This window comes from Desmodus rotundus, chromosome 13 (genome assembly GCF_022682495.2).
Source record: "Desmodus rotundus isolate HL8 chromosome 13, HLdesRot8A.1, whole genome shotgun sequence".
NCBI lineage: Eukaryota > Metazoa > Chordata > Mammalia > Chiroptera > Phyllostomidae > Desmodus > Desmodus rotundus.
The window spans coordinates 23,012,255-23,032,201 of record NC_071399.1 but is presented as its reverse complement, the minus strand read 5'-3'; the positions used below and the strand labels follow the sequence as shown (position 1 = coordinate 23,032,201).

The following is a 19,947-nucleotide window of genomic DNA, read 5'->3' as shown; positions in this document are numbered from 1 at the left end:
TGCAGGAAGCTTTAAAAAAATGGGACCATGTTTCAAAAATAAGTACAACAGCTGCCTGACAACTAGGCCCAGACTTATCTTGTCCTAGATGCATTAACACAAGTGATTGCTTGGATTGGACAGACATTCATTCAAAATCAAGATGCTTTAGATGTCATGCTCTCCTCCAGAAAGTAAGTTGTACTATTTAAGAGACGATTCTTGTACTTATTCACATATAATTTCTCATAGAGGGCTTTAAAATCACTGCTAATATTAAAGAAACATTACATAAGAAAAATTACCTACATAAAATAAACACCTAGGTAACTAACATCTCACTATCTAACACTAAAAATATCTGGCCAGCATAGAGATTTATTTTCCTGGTTTTACATGGGGAAAGGTTGAATCTGGAACATACTTTTCTGTTTTCCCTTATTTTACTAGTAATTTATTGTTATCTCAATGATGTTTAAAATACTATCCTCATGCAACCAGTGTCTTGACAGATGGCACAACTACGATTCTATAGAAAAACGGAACAAAATTATAATAATTACCAAAACTTCTATCTCATCTCCTTCTAAATTACTGGCATTCACATTGATCTAGACAATACTTAGAAATTTCTCTTCTGACCTGAGGAAGGCATAAAGAGAGGACTGAGCATAAAAAATTTCTTTCTCAAAGGATATAAGCTGCATATGTGCAGGAAAATGTATAGCATTTCAATTAAGCTAGTGGCCCACACATTTATAGGAAGCTATCAGACTGGACTGGACTGGTGAAAGCCCTCACCCTTCAGCAAGCCTCCGTGTGCAGACTCCATCTTCAAGTGTACACGATCAGTGACTAGCCCTGCTTTTTCTAGTAAAGACTCTTCACTTAAGTTTAAACCCCACTCCACCACTTCAAATTCTATATATTTTGAGAAGCTGCATTTTTACTGGAGGGTTCTTCCATTTGCAAATAAGAATTCCATATAAATTCACACGAGTTTTTCTGTTTGTTTTACATAATCAAGAAAGTTTTATTTCCTTTAATAATAATATATGCTAGGCAAGACTTACCTCATTAAGAAATTTCATCTACATTTTTGTTTTGTCGAGTTCAATAACAGAGCTAGAATATTTAGAAACTAAGAAGAAAATATGGCCATTACCTCCTCCAATTAAACTTTTACACTGTTTATCAAATGTCCGACATCTTCCTTCAAAACAGTGGGCTTCACCTGAATTACAACTTTTTCCATTGCGTACAAAAGTGTCAGGCACACAGTGTGAGTCATACCCATTGCAATAGTCAGTAAAGTCACATTCTATATCAACTGCTTTCCTGCAAACTGTGCCACCTGGTTTTAACTAGAAGGGAAAAGAAATATAAGATTACATATCACTGATACTCAAGTTTTCTCTCCCTTCAGGCTTTGAATTTCCATCCAATTTTTTTTCTAAGTTGCTAAGATCAATGAAGAAATTCTTCTTAACTACTTAAGCACTGCATTGACTTTACTGCACAAAAATCAGTGGGTAATGCTTCTGAGAGATGTGATAAACTCAAAGATAATCAGACCTCCATAATTACGAAAAAGAAAGAAAGAAAGAAAGAAAGGAGAGCTAAGGAGTTAATATAAAAATTACTTGTAACCCATCACGGCTATGCCCAGATACGTAGCCTTTGGTTTCTCCATGTGCCATCCTGAACGCAGATATCGGCAACCATTTACAAAACAAAACAACAAAACATTGTATAGCATAATCATTTAGAAAAAGTTTGTAGATTTTAAAAGAAGAAAATTTAAGGAAACAGGAAGTTCATTTCATATACTACATTGCAAACAACTGTAAATAAAGTACCTTCTCCAATTATATATCTCTGATCTCTTCAGTGCTTACTCTTTAGCTGACAGCTTCCAGAGTTCCCTCTCTGTATGCCTGCTTTTGGCAAGAAACATAGAGCTTTCCTTACAGCAAATCCTCTCTTCAATTCAAACCCCAATTTCTCATGGCTATCATCATTATCCTATGCAAACTAAATCAAATTTGTTGAAGATTTCCAAGGTCCTTATATAAAACGCACACATATCCCCTCCCCCAGAATAAGTTTTCTGTATACTCTTTCTCATGTTTTCAACATGTATTTGCTACCTGTACAAATTTTCCAAGTGATGGATAAGAAGACAAAACACGATACATAATGGGTTGAACAATCAAATCAAAACCAGTGATCAGAATTGTTGGTAGAGGAAAATACACATAAATACAGTGAAAAAGTGTTAACACTTGTTTCTTGAGAATATGTTTCCTTTTGTAAATATGCATAAATGACAGTTTTTAAGTTAATTTAATTTGCTATTAAAACTTACTTTTTACAGCAATTTAGGCATCACATAAAATATGAGGGGACAGTATAGAGATTTCCCTTATAACCCCTGCCCCACATGCAAAGCTTGTGCCATTATCAACCTCTCCTACTAGAGTGGTGTATTTGTTACAAATGATGAACCCACATTGGTGCATTGTAGAGGGTAAGAATAACAGTTTCACTTTATCCACATCACCCCTCCTACAAGGTGCCACAGCTCAATCCCAACAGAGACAGACCCTCTTGGGCTTGTGATTTCTCCAACAGGGATAGTGGAAGTAATATGAGAGGCTGGTTTCCCCAGCCTTTGAGACACTGTCCAAGAGGTCCATTATTGTCCTGCCCCACCCAAAACACTCAGGAAATTGGCACAGCTGGACACTCTGGGGACACCTAGGAATGGGGAAAAGGCATGGGGTCTCACAGCAACCAGTGTGTAGATTACAATAGTCAACCACATATCCTGTTAACTTTTTCAGAATGCCACCAAGAACCCCAGTCACGAGCCAATAGGATCCCCTCAAGTGAGGACACCCACAAGTAGCCAACAAACACCCCCATCACTATAAATACATACCCTAGAGCTGGCACCCACTCTCCCCAGCCAGTGGTACACAGGCCACCAACAGTGTACACAATTCTACACTCAACACATGGATAGCAGCAGCTGACTTGACTCTCCTGAACTGGGAAAAGTTAGACACCTTGAACGCTTCAGGGCACTGCCTTAGGGAAGCAAATGGGAGCCTCTCTGCCTCTGGACTAGCTTTGGGGGATTGAGAGAAGGCACCCAATCCTAATTTCTCCACAATGATGGACTAAGATAAGTGGAGTAAGCATACACATAGGAAAGATCTGAGAGACCCCCAAAACCATCTGGGCTGACTTGATGACTGGCTTCTTGATCATCTTAATCTTCTTAATCATTTTAAGTTCAGTGGGATATAAGAGAGAACAGATAGACAAATAAATAAAAATCAGGAAAACAATACATGAATAAAATGAGAAGTTTAACAAAGAGAGAAATGGTTTTTCAAAAGAACCAAACAGAAATTCTGTAATTGAATAATAAAATGAATAAACTGAAAAATTCCATATACAGAGCTTCAAAAGTACAGTTGATCACGTAAAAGAAACAACAGACCTAGAAACAATCATTTGAAATTATCCATTCACAGAACCAGAAAAATTAAAAAATTAAAAGGAACACCTACAGTACTTGTGAGATACAATCAAAAGAAACAGTATATATATACATTATGGGAGTCCCAGAAGGAGCAGAGAAATAAAAAGGAGCAGAAGCTTATTTAAAGAAATAATGATGGAAAATTTCCCAAATCTGGGAAAGGAAATGTACATAAAGCCAAAAGAACTCTAAATAGATTGAACATAGGGAGGTATTCAAAAGACACATTACAAATAACCTGTCAAAAACCAACCACAAAGAGAACATTTTGAAAGCAGTAAAAGTAATTATTGCATAAATGGGAACCCATATAAGGGTACAAGTATATCACTCAGCAAAATCTTTGCTAGCCAAGAGAGAGTGAGATGATGACATTTTCTAAGTGCCAAAAGAAAAATCACTTTCCAACTAATAATACTATACCCAGTAAAGATGTCCTTCAGAAATGAAGAAAAGATAAGACTTCCCCAGAAAACCAAAAGCTGAAGGAGTTCATTGCCACTAGACTTGTCTTTAAAAAGTGCTAATGAGGGTTTTCAAATCAAAATAAAAAGATGCTGATTATCAATATGAAAGTATAAAAATAATTGGTAATGTTAAGTATAGTGAAATTCAGAGTACTCCAACACTGTAATATATTGGTATGGAAATCACCTTAACTCTAATGTAAAATTTACAAGACAAAAGTATTAAAAATAACTATAGCTGCAATTACTTGTTCATGGATACAAAATATAAAAACATATTAAAATACAATATCAATAGCATAAAATAAGGGAAGAAGTAGAGGTGCAGAGTTTTTGTATGAGATCAAAGCTAAGTTATCAGCTTAAAACAGACTATTATAACGCTAAAGTGTTCAGTGTAATCTTTGTAGTAATCATAAAGAAAATACAAGTAGTTGATACACAAAGATAAAGATAAATGAATCAAAGCATATCACCATAAAAATATCAGCAAACCACAACATAAGACAATGAGAGAAAAATGAGATAAAAGAACAAAAAAAATTAACAATATGGCAAAAGCACACTTTCCTGGTCAATGATGACTTTAAAAGTAAGATTCGACCATATGCTATCTACAAGAAACTCACTTAAGCATTCAGGAAACACAGAGACTAAAAATGAAGGGATAGAAGAATGAAGGTATGGAAAAATGCAATTGGCAATTAGAAAGAGCAGGGAGGGCTACGTTTATGTCAGATAAAATAGAATTTAGGTCAAAAACTGTCACATGAGTAAAGAAGGTTATTATGTAATGAAAGAGGTTAATTCATCAGGGGGATATAACAATTATAAATATATTATGTACTCAACATCAGAATACCTAAATATACAAAGCAAATATAATCATAATTGAAGAGATAGTCACCAAAAACCAGAACAGTAATAAATACAGATGATAAAAACAATAGAAAACACCACTGAAAGTAAGAGCTGTTATTTTGAAAAGATAAAATTGAAAAATCCTTAGCTGGGCTAAGAAAAAGGAGAAACCATATAAGTTATAAATAAAAGAGGTGACATTACAACAGATATCACAGAAATACAAAATATAATTAGAGGCTACAATCATATACAAACAAACTGCATAACCTAGAAGAGACACATCAATTCCTAGAAACAAACTAAAAAGATCAAATCATAAAAAATAGAAAATTAGAATAAACCAGTAATGATTAAGGAGACTGAATCAGTTATCAACAACCTGGCAACAAAGAAAAGCCCAAGATTAGATAAATCAGGTAATTAATTAGATTATCAGGTAAATTCTAACAAACATTTAAGAAATAATGCCAATTCTCAATTTCTTCAAAAAAAAACTGATGAAAAAGAAACACTTAGAAATTCATTTTAAAAGGTCAGATTGACCCTGATACCAAAGTCAGACAGAACATTACAAGAAAATAAAACTATACACCAATGTAGTAACTTGACTTGATGAACAAGCCTGATGAACGTAGGTTCAAAAAGTCTCAACAAAATACTAGCAAGCCAAATTCAACTGCACAGTAGTAGGGTCATACACTGTGATAAACAGGGATTTTAGCCTGAGGATGCAAGGATGTTTGAACATATACAAATCAGTAAATGTTATACACCACTTTAATAGACTGAAGGATGAAAATGTGATCATCTTAATAGATGGAGGAGGAAAAGCATTTGACAAAATTCAGCATATTTTCATGGTAATATATCCACCATTTTTACACAGAAGGAATGCATCTCAACATAATAAAGGTTACATATGACAAATCCATAGCTAACACGACAAGGGTGCCCTCTTTTACCACTTCAATTGAACTTAGTACTAAAGTCCTAGTCAGAGCAACCAGGCAAGAAAAAAATAATAGGCATCCAAGTTGGGAAGTGAGAATTACGCACATCTCTGTGGAAGGTGACAGTGCTGGATACATAGAAAACCCAAGGAGACTGGAAGGTGGCAGCCAAGTAGGTGGAAGCTGAGCCCACCTGCTCATGCCCCCAGCACAGATTTTCAGCTGATTTTTTTAACAAGTGACCTGAACACTCAACAGAGCCTCAGCTGATATGAGGAAGAAAGTCATGTCTGCAGATGACATAATCTTATATGCGGAATATCCTAAAAAAGCTACCAAAAACCAGAACTGAGAAAAAATTCAGAAAAGTCACAGGATATAAAATCAGACTATAAAAATATCTGCATCTCTATACATTTATGACAAAATGTGTGGAGAAGAGATTTTTAAAATTCCATTTATGATAGTATCAGAAAGGATAAAAATACTTAGGGAATATATTTAACCAAGAAGGTGAAAGATGTGTCCACAAAAAACTATAAGACATTGATGAAAAAAATTGAAAGAGATACAAATAAATGAAAAGATATTCTGTGTTCATGGGTAAGAAGAGTTAATATTATTGTAATATCCATACTACCAAAGATAACCAGAAAAAATTAAAAATAGAACTACCATCAATCCGGGAATCCCATTTATAAAGTAGGTATCTGAAGGACATAAACTTTTCATGGGTTATGTGTACCTCCATTGTAGCACAATGCACAACAGACAAGACATGGAAACAACTTAAGTTTTCATGAATGGATGCATGTATTTGTAAAATGTAGTATATACACACAATGGAATAATATTTGGTCATGAAAAAGAAGAAAATCCTGTCATTTATGACAACGCAGATAAAACTTGAGGGTATTATTCTAAATGAAATAAGCCAGACAAGAGAAAGACAAATACTTTATGATCTTGTATGTGGAATATTTTTTGTTTAAACACATCCAAACTCACCAAAACAAAAAGTAGAATGGTAGTTCCCAGATGCAGCAAGGTGGGGCAAATGGGAAGATGTTGGTCAAAGGTACAAATTTTCAACTATAAAATGAATAATTCTGGGCATCTAATGTACAGCATGGTGACTATAGTTAATAATAATGTATTATATATTTGAAAGTTGCTAAGATAGTAAATCTTAAATGTCCTCACTGTATGAAGTGGTGGATGTGTTAACTAACTTTATGTGGTAATTATTTTGCAATATATACTTATACCAAAACATTAAACTTATACAGTGTTATATGTCAATTGTATCTCAAAAGAGCTGGAGGAAATTTTTTTTAAAAGATAAAAGCATACTCTTTCTCCAATCTACAGACATTTGCCTTTAACCTTGTTCAGGAGTCCCTTCTTTCCTTCCCTTTTTCCTTTCCTTCCCTTCCCTTCCTCCCTCCCCCCCTCCCTCTCCCCTCCCTCCCTCCCCCCCCTTCCTTCCTTCCTTCCTTCCTTCCTTCCTTCCTTCCTTCCTTCCTTCCTTCCTTCCTTCCTTCCTTCCTTCCTTCTTTCCTTCTTAGGATTCCAGTGAATTGTACTGGATGTGGGACAATTACTGAGGAATTCTCTACTATAAAGGACACATGGACAAAACCAAGCGGCAGGGTGGAAGCAGGGGAGGGAGGTGGGTTTGGCTGGGGTAGTGGGGGAGTGATGGGGAGAAAACGCAGACAACCATAACTGAACAACAATAAAGTAATAAAAAAAACAGGAATTGAATGATTGCAACAATAACTGAATAAATTACAAAGGAATAGAGGACTTTTCCTTTTTTACGAGAAGACAGTGAAGAAAATTTAGCCAACAAATGGAACTAACCTAACATTCTGGCCTTATATGGGTAAGGTAGGGTGGTAGAAAATAAGACCATAAGGGGGTTGCTCCACATGCTCCACTAAGAAGTCTCAATGGGTATAAGAAAGATTTGTAATGAGGTCAAGTCAGGAGAGAAGCATCAGGTATTATGCCCATGAGAGTTCTATAAATGACAGCTTGCCCAGTGGACTGAAATGGGAGAATGGGTCCAATATTACCTGGATATAATACAATGAGAAGGGCAAAATATGTTTTCCATCTTCTATAAACAAGAATCTCAAGAAATTAATTCTGCGCTATTAAAAACCCAGATGGCTTCTTACCTTGCAATCTTTTGTGCAGCATTCCCCAGAACCACACTGTTTCTTGGGCTTCAGTCTACATGAGGTAGCATCACAGCAGGTTTTATGTGTGCAGTCCTGTAAATAAACACTGTTATTCAGGGACATATGACTAGCTACCACCAAATAAAACTGCCACTCGGGATTTCTTTACAAAGTCTGAAGCTTTTCTTAAATTCCCAGTCTTAGTAATCCCATTCTTTGTATGAAATTTACAGAAATCAACATCTTATTCACCAGTTTGTAAAAGGGTGTTGTTTCACTACATTCCATATAATCTGAACAATGTTAACATACTACTGTGAAACCAAAACCTTAGGGAAATACTCACTAGATACCTCGCTAACTACCATTCTCTTCAAATTTTTCCTTATATTCTTGCTTTTATAATTAATTGTATAAGCCAAATTTGTTCACATGTAGAACTTCTTTGATGTGAAGTTATCAAAAGCAACATTCTTCTCCCTCTGAAATGGCAAAATCCCCAAAACCACCCTAAAAAAAGGTGGTCCCAGAAGTCAGGCTCATCTATTCAGACCTCTGATTTCACTGGGATGCTGGCCCTATAGATACTTGTATTTTATAAGATTCAGTGCCTCCAGTCCATCATTTCTACTCCTCAGTAGCAAGTTTGTTCTGGTATGTAGTCTGTCTGTATCAGATTTTTTTTTCTGAGTGATGTCTTTTTTGTTATTGATAATTCTTATTACTATTTTCAATGAACAGCTTGACCATAGGCTGTGGTACTACATTTTTAAAAAGTTATTTATGAGACCCAAGATGGCAGAGGAACAAATGGAAGCTACACTAACCTCCTCCCTGGACCAAACTGGAATTACAACTAAATTGAAGAGAAATCATTCTGAATACCCAACTGAACTCTAGCTAGAGAGAAGCCTTATAACCAAGGACAGACAGAAAAAAAACACACTACCAAAATAAGACTGGTAGGGAGTACGAAGGAGGCATGAGAGGGCTGGCTGGGCTCCCACAGGCAGCAGTTTAAGTTCTGGAGGGATATTTCAGTGGCTGGGAGTTCCCCCAGGAAGTGTGAAATATAAACCCCAAGCTGGGCTATCCAGCCTACAGCACCAGAGCCAGGAAAAAGACCCAATAACACCCAGCTGTGAAATGCAGCAGGGTTTCTGTCCAATAGGAAGAGATGGTTGAATATGTAGAGGCCTCTTAAAGGGACAATGTAGCCACTTACACTGGGCTCCAGCAGAGGGAGGACAGAGTGGACTAGAAATGCATGAGGAAAGTCTGGTGTTGGTGGGTCTGGAGAAAGAACTGAAAGAACAGCCTCCAGGATCCCTTTACTGAGTCATTTCTTATATGGCAGAGGCCATCTTTCCCAGGCACAACACCCTCCCCTCCAAGTGGTATCAGCCTGAGGGGAAGCAAAAGCCCTCTGGAATTACTCTGCTCCACCCCATAAAGCTTAAGCCAGGCCACTGAGAAGTACATCTGGAGGTTATCTATATGATTAAATTTAACAGTTAAGGTGGATCTCTGGGAGCTCTAAGACTTCAGCTGATCTGCCCCAGTGCCCAGGTGCTGGTAAAAGCCGGCCATGGTGCACTGCCTGTCTCTTTCAGCATACAAACAGGCCCAGCAGAGGGAGCCACAAACTGTGGATTGCTGATAACTCCAAACAGGTTGCCCAGGGCCAGTCATAGGCAGTGTCTGACATAGGTCTGAACCAGACACTTTGCCGATGTATCTAATACATAGAAACAAACACAAAGATGTGGCCAAAATACGAAGACAAAGGAACAGGCCCCAAATGAAAGAACAAGAGAATACTCCAGAAGAAGAACTAGGTGAAAGGGAGGCAAACAATTTATCAGATATAGCGTTTAGAATAATGATTATAAGAATACTCAACAGCATGAAAAAAGATACAAAAACAAGTTTTAAAAAAGGACCAGTCATAAATAAAGAATGCATTCTTTGAAGTAAATAATACACTGGAAGGAATAAACAGTAGATCAAAAGACACAAAGACTAAAAGTAAAGAGGTAGAAAAGGGTAGTTCATCCAAATGGAAAGCAAGAAAAAGCTGGGGTATAGCAACACTTATATCCAACAAAACACACTTTAAAACCAACACTATAGTAAGAGACACAGAAGGACACTACATAATGATAAAGGGAACAGTCCAACAATAGGATATAACCCTAGTAAACATTTACACTCCCAACATAGCAGCACCTACATAGGTGAAGCAAATCTTGAGGGACATAAACCGAGAGATCAACAGAATACAGTCATAGCAGGGGAAGTCTCACTCCATTGACTTCAATAGATAGATCTTCCAAACAGAAAATCAGCAAGGAGACAGCAGCCTTAAATGACATCCTAGAGCAAATGGGTTTAATTGATATATTCAGAGCATCTCACCCCAAAATAGCAGAATATACATACTTTTCAAGTGCACGTGGAATGTTTTCTAGGAGAGACCACATGTTAAGACACAAAACAAGTCTCAATAAATGTAAGAACACTGAAATCATATAAAGCATTTTCTCTGACCACAATGCTATAAAACTAGAAATCAATCACAAGAACACTGAAAAATACACAAAGATGTGGAAGCTAATAATATGTTATTAGACAATGAATGGGTCAACAATGAGATCAAGGAAGAAATCAAAAGATACCCTGAAACAAATAAAAATGAGAATACAACAATCCAAAATCTGTGGGGCACAGAGAAAGCAATCCTAAAAGGAAAATTCATAGTATTACAACCTATCTCAAAAAATAAGAAAAAGCTCAAATAAACAATCTAACTTTACACTTAAAGGAACATGAAAAAGAACAACAAACAAAGCCCAAAGTGAGTAGAAGGAAGAATAAAGAACAGAGCAGAAATAAACAAAATAGAGTCTTAAAAAATGATACAAAAGATCAATGAATCCAGAAGCTGGTTCTTTGCAAAGATAAACAAGATTGACAAACCTTTAACCAGACTCATCAAGAAAAAAAGAGAGAGGACTCAAATAAATAAAATCAGAAATGAAAGAGGAGAAATAACAACTGACCCCAAAGAAATACAAAGGATTGTAAGAAAATATTATGAACAACTATATGCCAACAAACTGGACAACCTGGATGAAATGGATAAATTCCTAGAAACAAACAATCTCCCAAAACTAAATCAGAAGGAATCTGAGAATCTGAATAGACAGATTATACCTAGTGAAATTGAAACAGTAATCAAAAAATTCCCAACAAACAAAAGCCCTGAACCAGCTGGCCTCACAGGTGAATTTCACCAAACATTCCAGGAAGAAATAACACCTCTCCTTCTCAAGCTATTTCAAAAAATGCAAGAAGAGGGAAGGCTCCTAAACTCATTTAATGAGGCCCACATTATCCTAATTCCAAAATGAGATAAAAACACTACAATAACAGAAAATTATAGGCCAATATCCCTGATGACCATAGATGCTAAAACCCTCAACAAAATAATTACTAACCAAATTCAGCAAGACATAAAAAGATGATACACCATGATCAGGTGGGATTTGTTCCAGGAATGCAAGGTCGGTACAACATTCGCAAATCAATAAATGTGATTCACCACATAAACAAAATGAAGGATACAAACCACATGATCATATCAATAGATGCAGAAAAAGCATTTGATAAAATCTAGCACCAATTTATGATAAAAGCTCTTGGCAAAGTGGGAGTAGAGAGAACATACCTTAATGTAATAAAGGCCATATGTGACAATCAGCATCATACTCAACAGGCAAAAACTACAAGTGTTCCCCTTAAGATCGGAACAAGACAGGGATGTCCACTCTCACCTCTTTTATGCAAAATAGTACTGGAAGTCCTAGCCACAGCAATCAGACAAGAAGAAGAAGTAAAAGGCATCCAAATTGGAAAGGAAGAAGTAAAACTGTCTTTATTTGCAAATGGCATAATACTGTACATAGAGAACCCCAAAGATTCCACCAAGAAACTACTAGAAGTGATAAATGAATTCAATAAAGTAGCAGGGAGATATAAAGGGTCTAAATGGTAATGGAAAACTATGATTAAAAAAGTAAATAAAACTGAACCATGGAGAGCAGAAAAAGAAATAGTGGTAACTAAAAAAAAAAGTTATTTCATATATTGATTAATATACTCAAACTTTAAATATTCTTTCATTAGCTTTTTAAATACTATGCCTTTTAATCAAATATGTGGTTATTCTTTGATTTTTTTACAATACATTTTGTGAGGGCAAACCTTCTTAAGGAAAATAGAACTTTCTATTTCAAAATGGTTCCTTTTACTCTACCTTCTTCCAGAAGCATGAGAATACCTTTCTCCACCATTCTTTGTGACAAACAGTTTGAGCTCCCAGAGGTAAAACTCACCAAAGTGTGGGGGAGCCTCCCTATGAATGAGCCCCCTAGAATTGTTAACTATCAGAGTTGTCCACATTGAGCCTCTAGCAATTCATCAATAACAGTTCAGGTTTTCCTATTCAGACACTGATTCCCAAAAGGTTTCATCTTGTGAGCTGCTACTCCAGTAAGTTATGATTCTCTGTTATTTGCCTATCAGTCCTTCCAGGCTAAGGGAGTGGGCTGTGATTTGCTCTAATACCTCATTTCTCTGAAGGATCTATGAAGTGTTGCTGCTTCCTCAATTTGTGAAGCTTTTGTTGTAAAGACTTAGTGGTGACTTCTTAACTACTCACATGTCAGACCAGAAGCCACAATACTTAAGTGTCTTTTTGTATTTTTAAATTGGCTTTTGAATGTTTTTATGTATATTCATATCTGAATACACATGAATTGTAAATATTGTCTCCCATTCTGGAGCCTTGCCATTTTATTTTTCTTATCAGAGTGTAGGACAAAAGATTTCTAAATTTGATGTAGTACAACTTATCATTTTTTAAACCTCATTCTTATTTGCCATATCTAAGAAATTTTTGCCTACCACAGGGTCAAAAAGATCATCTCCTACACTTTATTCTAAAAGCTTCAGAATTATAGCTGTTCTATTTAGGTCTTTGACCCATTTCAAGTTAACTTTTGTGTATGTGGAGAGTTAGGTTTATTTTATTTACATGGATATCCAATCCAGTTCATACAACACCTTTGTCAAAAGATTTTCTTCACCCATTGAGTTGCCTTGATAAATTGGCAGGAAATCAGTTGACCATGTACACATTGTTTTATATCTGGATTCTCTATACTGTCCCAGTAAGGTATATATTCATGCCCTGGCCAATACCACGCCATCTTGATTACTGTAGCTTTGTAAAATGTTTTGAAATTTAAAGAAAATTAATCTGTGTGTTCCACCCTTAAAAAAAAAAAAAAAGGCTTTTTTGCATTTCCATATAAATTGTAGTACAGATTATCAACTTCTACAAAAAGATGGGTGGGTTTGGGTTGGGATTGTGTTGAATAAATATATAGTTTATACAGAGCTGACATCTTACTAATATTGTGTCTTTCACTCCATGAAAGTGAGTGTGTCTTCACTCATTACAATCTTCTTTCATTTGCTGAGCTATGTCAGTTTTCATTGTACAGGCCTTGCACATTGTACAGGTTTTGCTAAGTGTATCAATGTATTTCACATTTTTGAAACAATATTTATGGAATTGTACTTTTTATTTTATTTTCCATTTTTTTATTGCTTACATTAGAAATCCAATTGAATTTTGTATACTGCCCTTGTAACTAGTGACTTCAATTCACTTATTAGTTTTGGTAGCCTTTTGGGAAGAGACTGCTTAGGATTCTGTAGTCCTATGGCTGAGTTGAATTTGATTAAAGATAGTTTTGCATCTTCTTTTCCAATCATTATGTGCTTCTTCATATTGCCTAGCTACAACGGCTGTAGCATCTACTGCAATGTTAAATGGAAGAGATGAGAGTAACATCTTTGCCTTGCTCCAGGTATTTGGGGAAAACTTTGAGTCTTTCACCAGTAATTATGATAGTTGTACATTTTTCAGGGGTGTACTTTATTAGAGTTAGGAGGTTCCCTTCTATTCTTAAAGTACTAATATGATAAATGAATTGGTGCTAAATTTTCTTAAATGTTTTTTCTTCATATATTCTATTATGTTGAATTAACAATGAATGACTTTCTTTTTAAAAATGTAAACATGCGTTTATTCACAATCCTTGAGAAGTGTCATATCTTAAGAAAAAAAAAAAAACCTGTATTCCTGGGATAAGCCCCACTTAATCAAGACATTAAACTATTTACATACTGTTCATGGGGGATATTGATGGGATTTTCTTTTCTTTTAATTTTTCATCTGGTTTTGACTTCAGACCAAGAGCCATTTTATGAAATGAGTTGCAAAATGCCTCCCCGACCCATCCCCCCCCCTTCATTCCAGTCCTCATTTGGCTTTGTCCATGGGTCCTTTATACACGTTCCTTGATGACCTTTCCCTTTCTTTCCCTCATTATCCCCTTCCTCCCTCCACTCTGTTTACTGACAGTGTATTCATTATTTCAGTGTTTCCGGTTATATTTTGCTGGCTTGTTTGTTTTGTTGATTAGGTTCGAATTAAAGGTGAGATAATGTGGTATTTGTCTTTCACTGTCTGGCTTACATCACTCAGCACAATGCTCTCCAGTTCCATCCATGCTATTGTAAAGGGTAGAAGCTCCTTCTTTCTTTATGCTGTGTAGTATTCCATTGTGTAAATGTACCACAGTTTAGTTTTTTTTAATATTTTTATTGATTAGGCTATTACAGTTTTCCCAATTTCCCCCCTCTATCCCTCCTCCCCCAACCCTCCAGCATTCACCCCCTGCTTAGTCCACATCCATGGGTTATACATATAAGTTCTTTGAGTCCTCTGTTTCCCATACCATTTTTATCTCTCCCCATCTACCTTATGCCTACTAACAATACTTCATCTTCCCTGTACCTTTTTCCCCCTATTCCTCCCTTACCCCTCCCCACTGAAAACCTTCCATGTGATGCCCATTTCTCTGATTCTGTTCCTATTCTGGTTGTTTGCTTAGTTTTTGTTTTCATTGTTTTTCTTTCTTTTTTTTTAAGGTTCATTTGTTGATAGTTGTGAGTTTGTTGTCATTTTACTGTTCATATTTTTGATCTTCTTTTTCTTAGATAAGTCCCTTTAGCATTTCATATAATAATGGCTTGGTGATGATGAACTCCTTTAACTTGACCTTACCTGAGAAGCACTTTATCTACCCTTCCATTCTAAATGATAGCTTTGCTGGATAGAGTCATCTTGGATGTAGGTCCTTGCCTTTCATGACTTGGAATAGTTCTTTCCAGCCCCTTCTGGCCTGCAAGGTTTCTTTTGAGAAATCAGCTGACAGCCTTGTGGGCACTCCTTTGTAGATAATTCTCTTGCTTCATTAGGATTCTCTCTTTATATTTAATCTTCAGTAACTTGATGATGATGTGTCTTGGTGTGTCCCTCTTTGGGTCCAACTTCTTTAGGACTCTCTGGGCTTCCTGGACTTCCTGGAAGTCTATTTCCTTCACCAGATTGGGGAAGTTCTCCTTCATTATTTGTTCAAATAAGTTTTCAATTTCTTGGTCTTCCTCTTCTCCTTCTGGCACCCCTATAATTCGGATACTGGAATGTTTCAGGTTGTCCCAGAAGTTTGTAAGAATCTCTTCACTTTTTTGAATTCTTGTTTCTCCATTTTGTTCTAGATGGATGTTTATTTTTCCTTTTGTTCCAAATCATTGCTTTGAGTCTTGGTTTACTTCCCATCACTGCTGGTTCCCTGAATATTTTGCTTTATTTCACTTTGGGTATCCTTCATTTCTTTTTTCATGTTTTGACCAAGCTCAATCAGACCTGTGAGCATTTTGATTACCAGGGCTTTAAATTCTCCATCACGTAAGTTGGCAATCTCCTCCTCACTTAGCTCTCTTTCTGAGGCTTCACAATGTTCTTTCATTTGGGCCATATTTCTTTGTCTTAGCCTGTACCACAGTTTTTTGATCCATTCATTCACTGATGGGCACTTAGGATGCTTCTAGCACTTGGCTATTATAAATTGTGCTGCTATGAACATTGGGGTGCATAGGTTCTTTTGAATTGGTTTTTCAAGATTCTTAGGGTATAATCCCAGCAGGGGAATTGCTGGGTCAAATGGCAGTTCCATTTTTAATTTGGGGGGGGGTAATTCTATACTGTTTTCCATGGAAGCTGCAGCAGTCTGCATTCCTACCAACAGTGCACTAGGGTTCCCTTTCCTCCACAGCCCTGCCAGCCCTTGTTGTTTGTTGACTTGTTTATGATGGCCGGTCTTTCAACATGTGTGCTTCACTTTGTTAACACCTCCTCTGTCATTTTTCATCTTTGTATCAGTTTAATCTTTATTGTATATTTTTATATTTTCTACAAGTAACAAATTTCATTTTAAAACATTTTAGTGGGCATAACCTGTCAATACAAATCTTTTTCTCATTATATTATCAAACAAAGTCTATCCCACTGCCAATAGTCTATATACTTCAGATGTCCTTATCTGTTTTTGTTACTACTTACCATTAAATACATTTCTTCAACTCCTTCAGTACTCTCTGTGGTCACTAATTCTAAGCGTGAAGCTGATGCATACACTAAAAAATGCCAAAAGACAGTATCTGAAGATAAACATTATCTTCAGAACCTTTGCTCTTCATTTCCAAAAACAGCAAAAAAACTAGAAGACTTAAAGGCTGCCATCTCCTACAAAATCGGGCTTTTTTAAAATTTATTTTTCTAAACAACAAGGTCTTTGTCTTTTTCCCCACATATTATACACAAATATAGAAAATGAAAAGTGTCTGAAAATGTGCTACTCACAAGTGTCGTGCCACAATCGCATTGCTCACCCGCTTCCAGCTTCCCGTTGCCACACACCTTCTTTGCTTCTTTGTAAACTGGAGTAACAGCAAGCATGTTATGAAGACAATCAAAGCCAGAAGTTGAAGCGAAGTATTTAAACTCATCCAAGCTACAGGTGCTAAAATCCTTTACACCCCGAGAGTGCCTGAATTATTGAAAACATGGGTATGGTAAAAATTATTGCTATGTATCTCCACGTTTACCCTAATGCATGGCATTTTCAGGAGAGATTTAAAGAGCATTATTCTTCCCAGAAAACAGAAAGCACATTTAAAAAATATTCATTGCATTGCTAATATGTTTAACACACTTTTTAAATTGCGGCAGAAAACTAATGGAAATGAAAAAAACAGGAACTGTGTTATTATTCTTTTTTACTTTCCCAGTGCCAACAACTGAATTAAAAAATTTTGGCTTCAGCATTTAATGTACTCTTATCTATTTAATATTATCTTTATATTTTCTGTAAATGCCAATATGAATACACTTAATGGTATATTTATTAACAGCATTTATCATTACTATTTTAATAGTAACTTTAATAGCATATTTTAGAGCTTTTCTGCTCCTCATAATTAAACATTTCTCAAATAAAAGTTGGTTGTTTGAACTCTTTGGGAGGGGCAGTAGGAGGACCTGTCCTGACAGAATAAAAGCTATTAGCACTTTTGTAACACCTTGGTATCCAACTAAAACACTAGAAATAATATGATTTAAAAGACTGAAGATTGAGCCCCTAGACCAGGGGTTGAGGAACTTTTTTCTGTAAAGGGCCAAGTAGTAAGTAGCATCAGCTTATGTTCTGTATACACTGTTAGAACTAAGAACTCAGCTACAGTAGTACAAAAGAGGCCATATACAATATATAAACCAATAAGCCTGGAAGCATTTCAGTAAGATTTTATTTACAAAACATGCAACCAGCCAAATGTGGTCCCTGGATTATTGGTGGCTGACTGCTGCCCTACACTACAATCTACTCTACATCAATTCTAACAAAGTCTAATTCAAGTTCTGACAGGATCCCCAGAGGAGACCAAGTTGGAAAAACCTTGAGTTTTCCTATATCCATATTAATAAATCATAAAAGCAAGCAAATAAATTTCAAAATGATTAGTCACTAGTTGAATTGCCTGGTTAAAAAAAAAAACAATGTTTTTCAGAGGAAGGTAGGAGAATCCAAGCTTTCTATTATATAACAACAATATCCAGTGTGATGATGATGATGATGATGATGATGAAGATGAAGATGATGGTGGACATATAAGAAATAAGAAAATATAATCCATAGCCAATAAAAAAGTAATCAAAAGAAATCAACACTGAGATGGCCCAGGTGTTAGATATGGCATACAAATACTTAAAAGAAACTGATATTATATATTCAAATAATTAAAGAAAACTGTTTAATTCAGAGAAATTACAGTCTTATAAGAAAACACTCAAAATATAGTACATATTCAATATACATAAAATTGTAGAGCAAGGTAAATTAATTGTAGTCATAGAAATCAGATTAGTTGATGCTTGGGGCAAGGGTGGTAGGTAGAAGGAATGCCAAGGGTCACAAAGGGCCTTTCCGTGGAGAGACAAAGGCTGCATAACCTGATGACACTGTGGTTCAAAGATCTATATATTCAAAAGTCATACACTTATCCACTTAAAGAATGTCAATTTTATTGTGGACAAGTTATACATCAATAAAGTTGGTTGTTTATAAAGCATAAACACTCAAAAATATGGTGAGAATATTTTTCTGAGAAACTATCACAAAGAAGAAGAAATACATTTATTTATCTACATTTTGTTTTTTTTTAAATTAGATATCATGGATTCAGAATCAAAGCATAAAATTAAATAATGAGAAAATATCCTGGGTTGATTAGATCATTATTTGCAACTGATTTACTGAGGACTCTTCTAGGCAACCATTATTTAGTAAAAAGTACACCAAGTGCCTGCTAGGAGCAAAAAGTAAGAATACCAGGAAAGAAATATGTAAAATTAGTCAGGTAGTTACTGGAATGATGAAGAACAAAAGTAAAACAATATATTGTACAAGGGAATAAAAGATCATATTTTAGAAGAGAGGATATTTATTTTTTCTTAAATCTGTAGCTAACATCATACTTATGGTGAAAAACTGAATGCTTTTCCCTTAAGATTGAAAAGGCAATAATAGCCACTCTCACCACATCAATTCACATTGAGCTGAAGTTATTTTGAGTGTAATTAAACAAGAAAAAAATAAACAAAAAGAGATGAAAAGGAAAAAATAAAACTGTTCTTATTCATGAATGACAGGATCTTGTTTATAGAAAATGTTACAAAATCAACAAATAAAAATCTCCTGGAACTTCTAAAGTATTTAACAAGTTTGCAGCACCCAAAGTCTATGTACCAAAATCAATTATATTTCTATGTATTAGCAATGAATAATTTGAAGATAATATTAAGCCCTGACTGGTGTGGCTCCGTGGGTTGGACATCATCCTGCAAACCAAAAGGTCTCTGGTTCAACTCCTGGTCAGGACACATGCCTGGGTTGTGGACCAGGTCCCCAGCTGGGGGTGTGAACCGATCAATGTGTTTCTCTCACACATCGATGTCCCTCTTCCTCTCTTTCTTCCTCCTTTCCCCTCTCTCTCGAAAACTAAGCATATACAAACTTTGAAAATGATATAAAGTAAACAATTCCATTCACGATAGCAAAAATAATACTTAAAAGATAAATTTAACAATGCTTAAAGATAAACTTAAGAATACTTGAAGATAAACACTTAAAAATAAATTTAAACTGTAAAACACAATTATATTGGCTAAGAAAAATTAAAGATGATCTACATAAATGAAGATATAAACCATATTCAAGAATCAAAATACTTTCTATTATTAAAATGGCAATTCTCCCAAAATTGAACAATGCAATTAAACTATGAGACACTTTTCTAAATCTCAGAAGTTTTTGTAAAAATTAGGAAGTTGATAAAAGATTTATAAAGTTGCAAAGGACTTAGAATAGGTGAAAAAACTTGGGTGCCTACACTACCTGATTTCAAAATTC

General features: G+C 35.5%; 1 protein-coding gene across 1 annotated transcript in view; it reads right to left on the bottom strand.

Moving 5' to 3' along the window:
* Positions 1–500: 500 nt before the first annotated feature.
* LOC112306697 (disintegrin and metalloproteinase domain-containing protein 5) overlaps positions 501–19,947 on the bottom strand; it is a 30,759-nt gene continuing 11,312 nt past the window's right edge. Inside the window, exons 6-9 of the mRNA XM_071220143.1 lie at positions 16,842–17,028; positions 8,000–8,095; positions 1,145–1,343; positions 501–508 (exon numbers count right to left, since the gene is read on the bottom strand). Of these exons, the coding sequence (XP_071076244.1) occupies positions 501–508; positions 1,145–1,343; positions 8,000–8,095; positions 16,842–17,028 (490 nt within the window). The remainder of the gene's footprint in view (positions 509–1,144; positions 1,344–7,999; positions 8,096–16,841; positions 17,029–19,947) is intronic.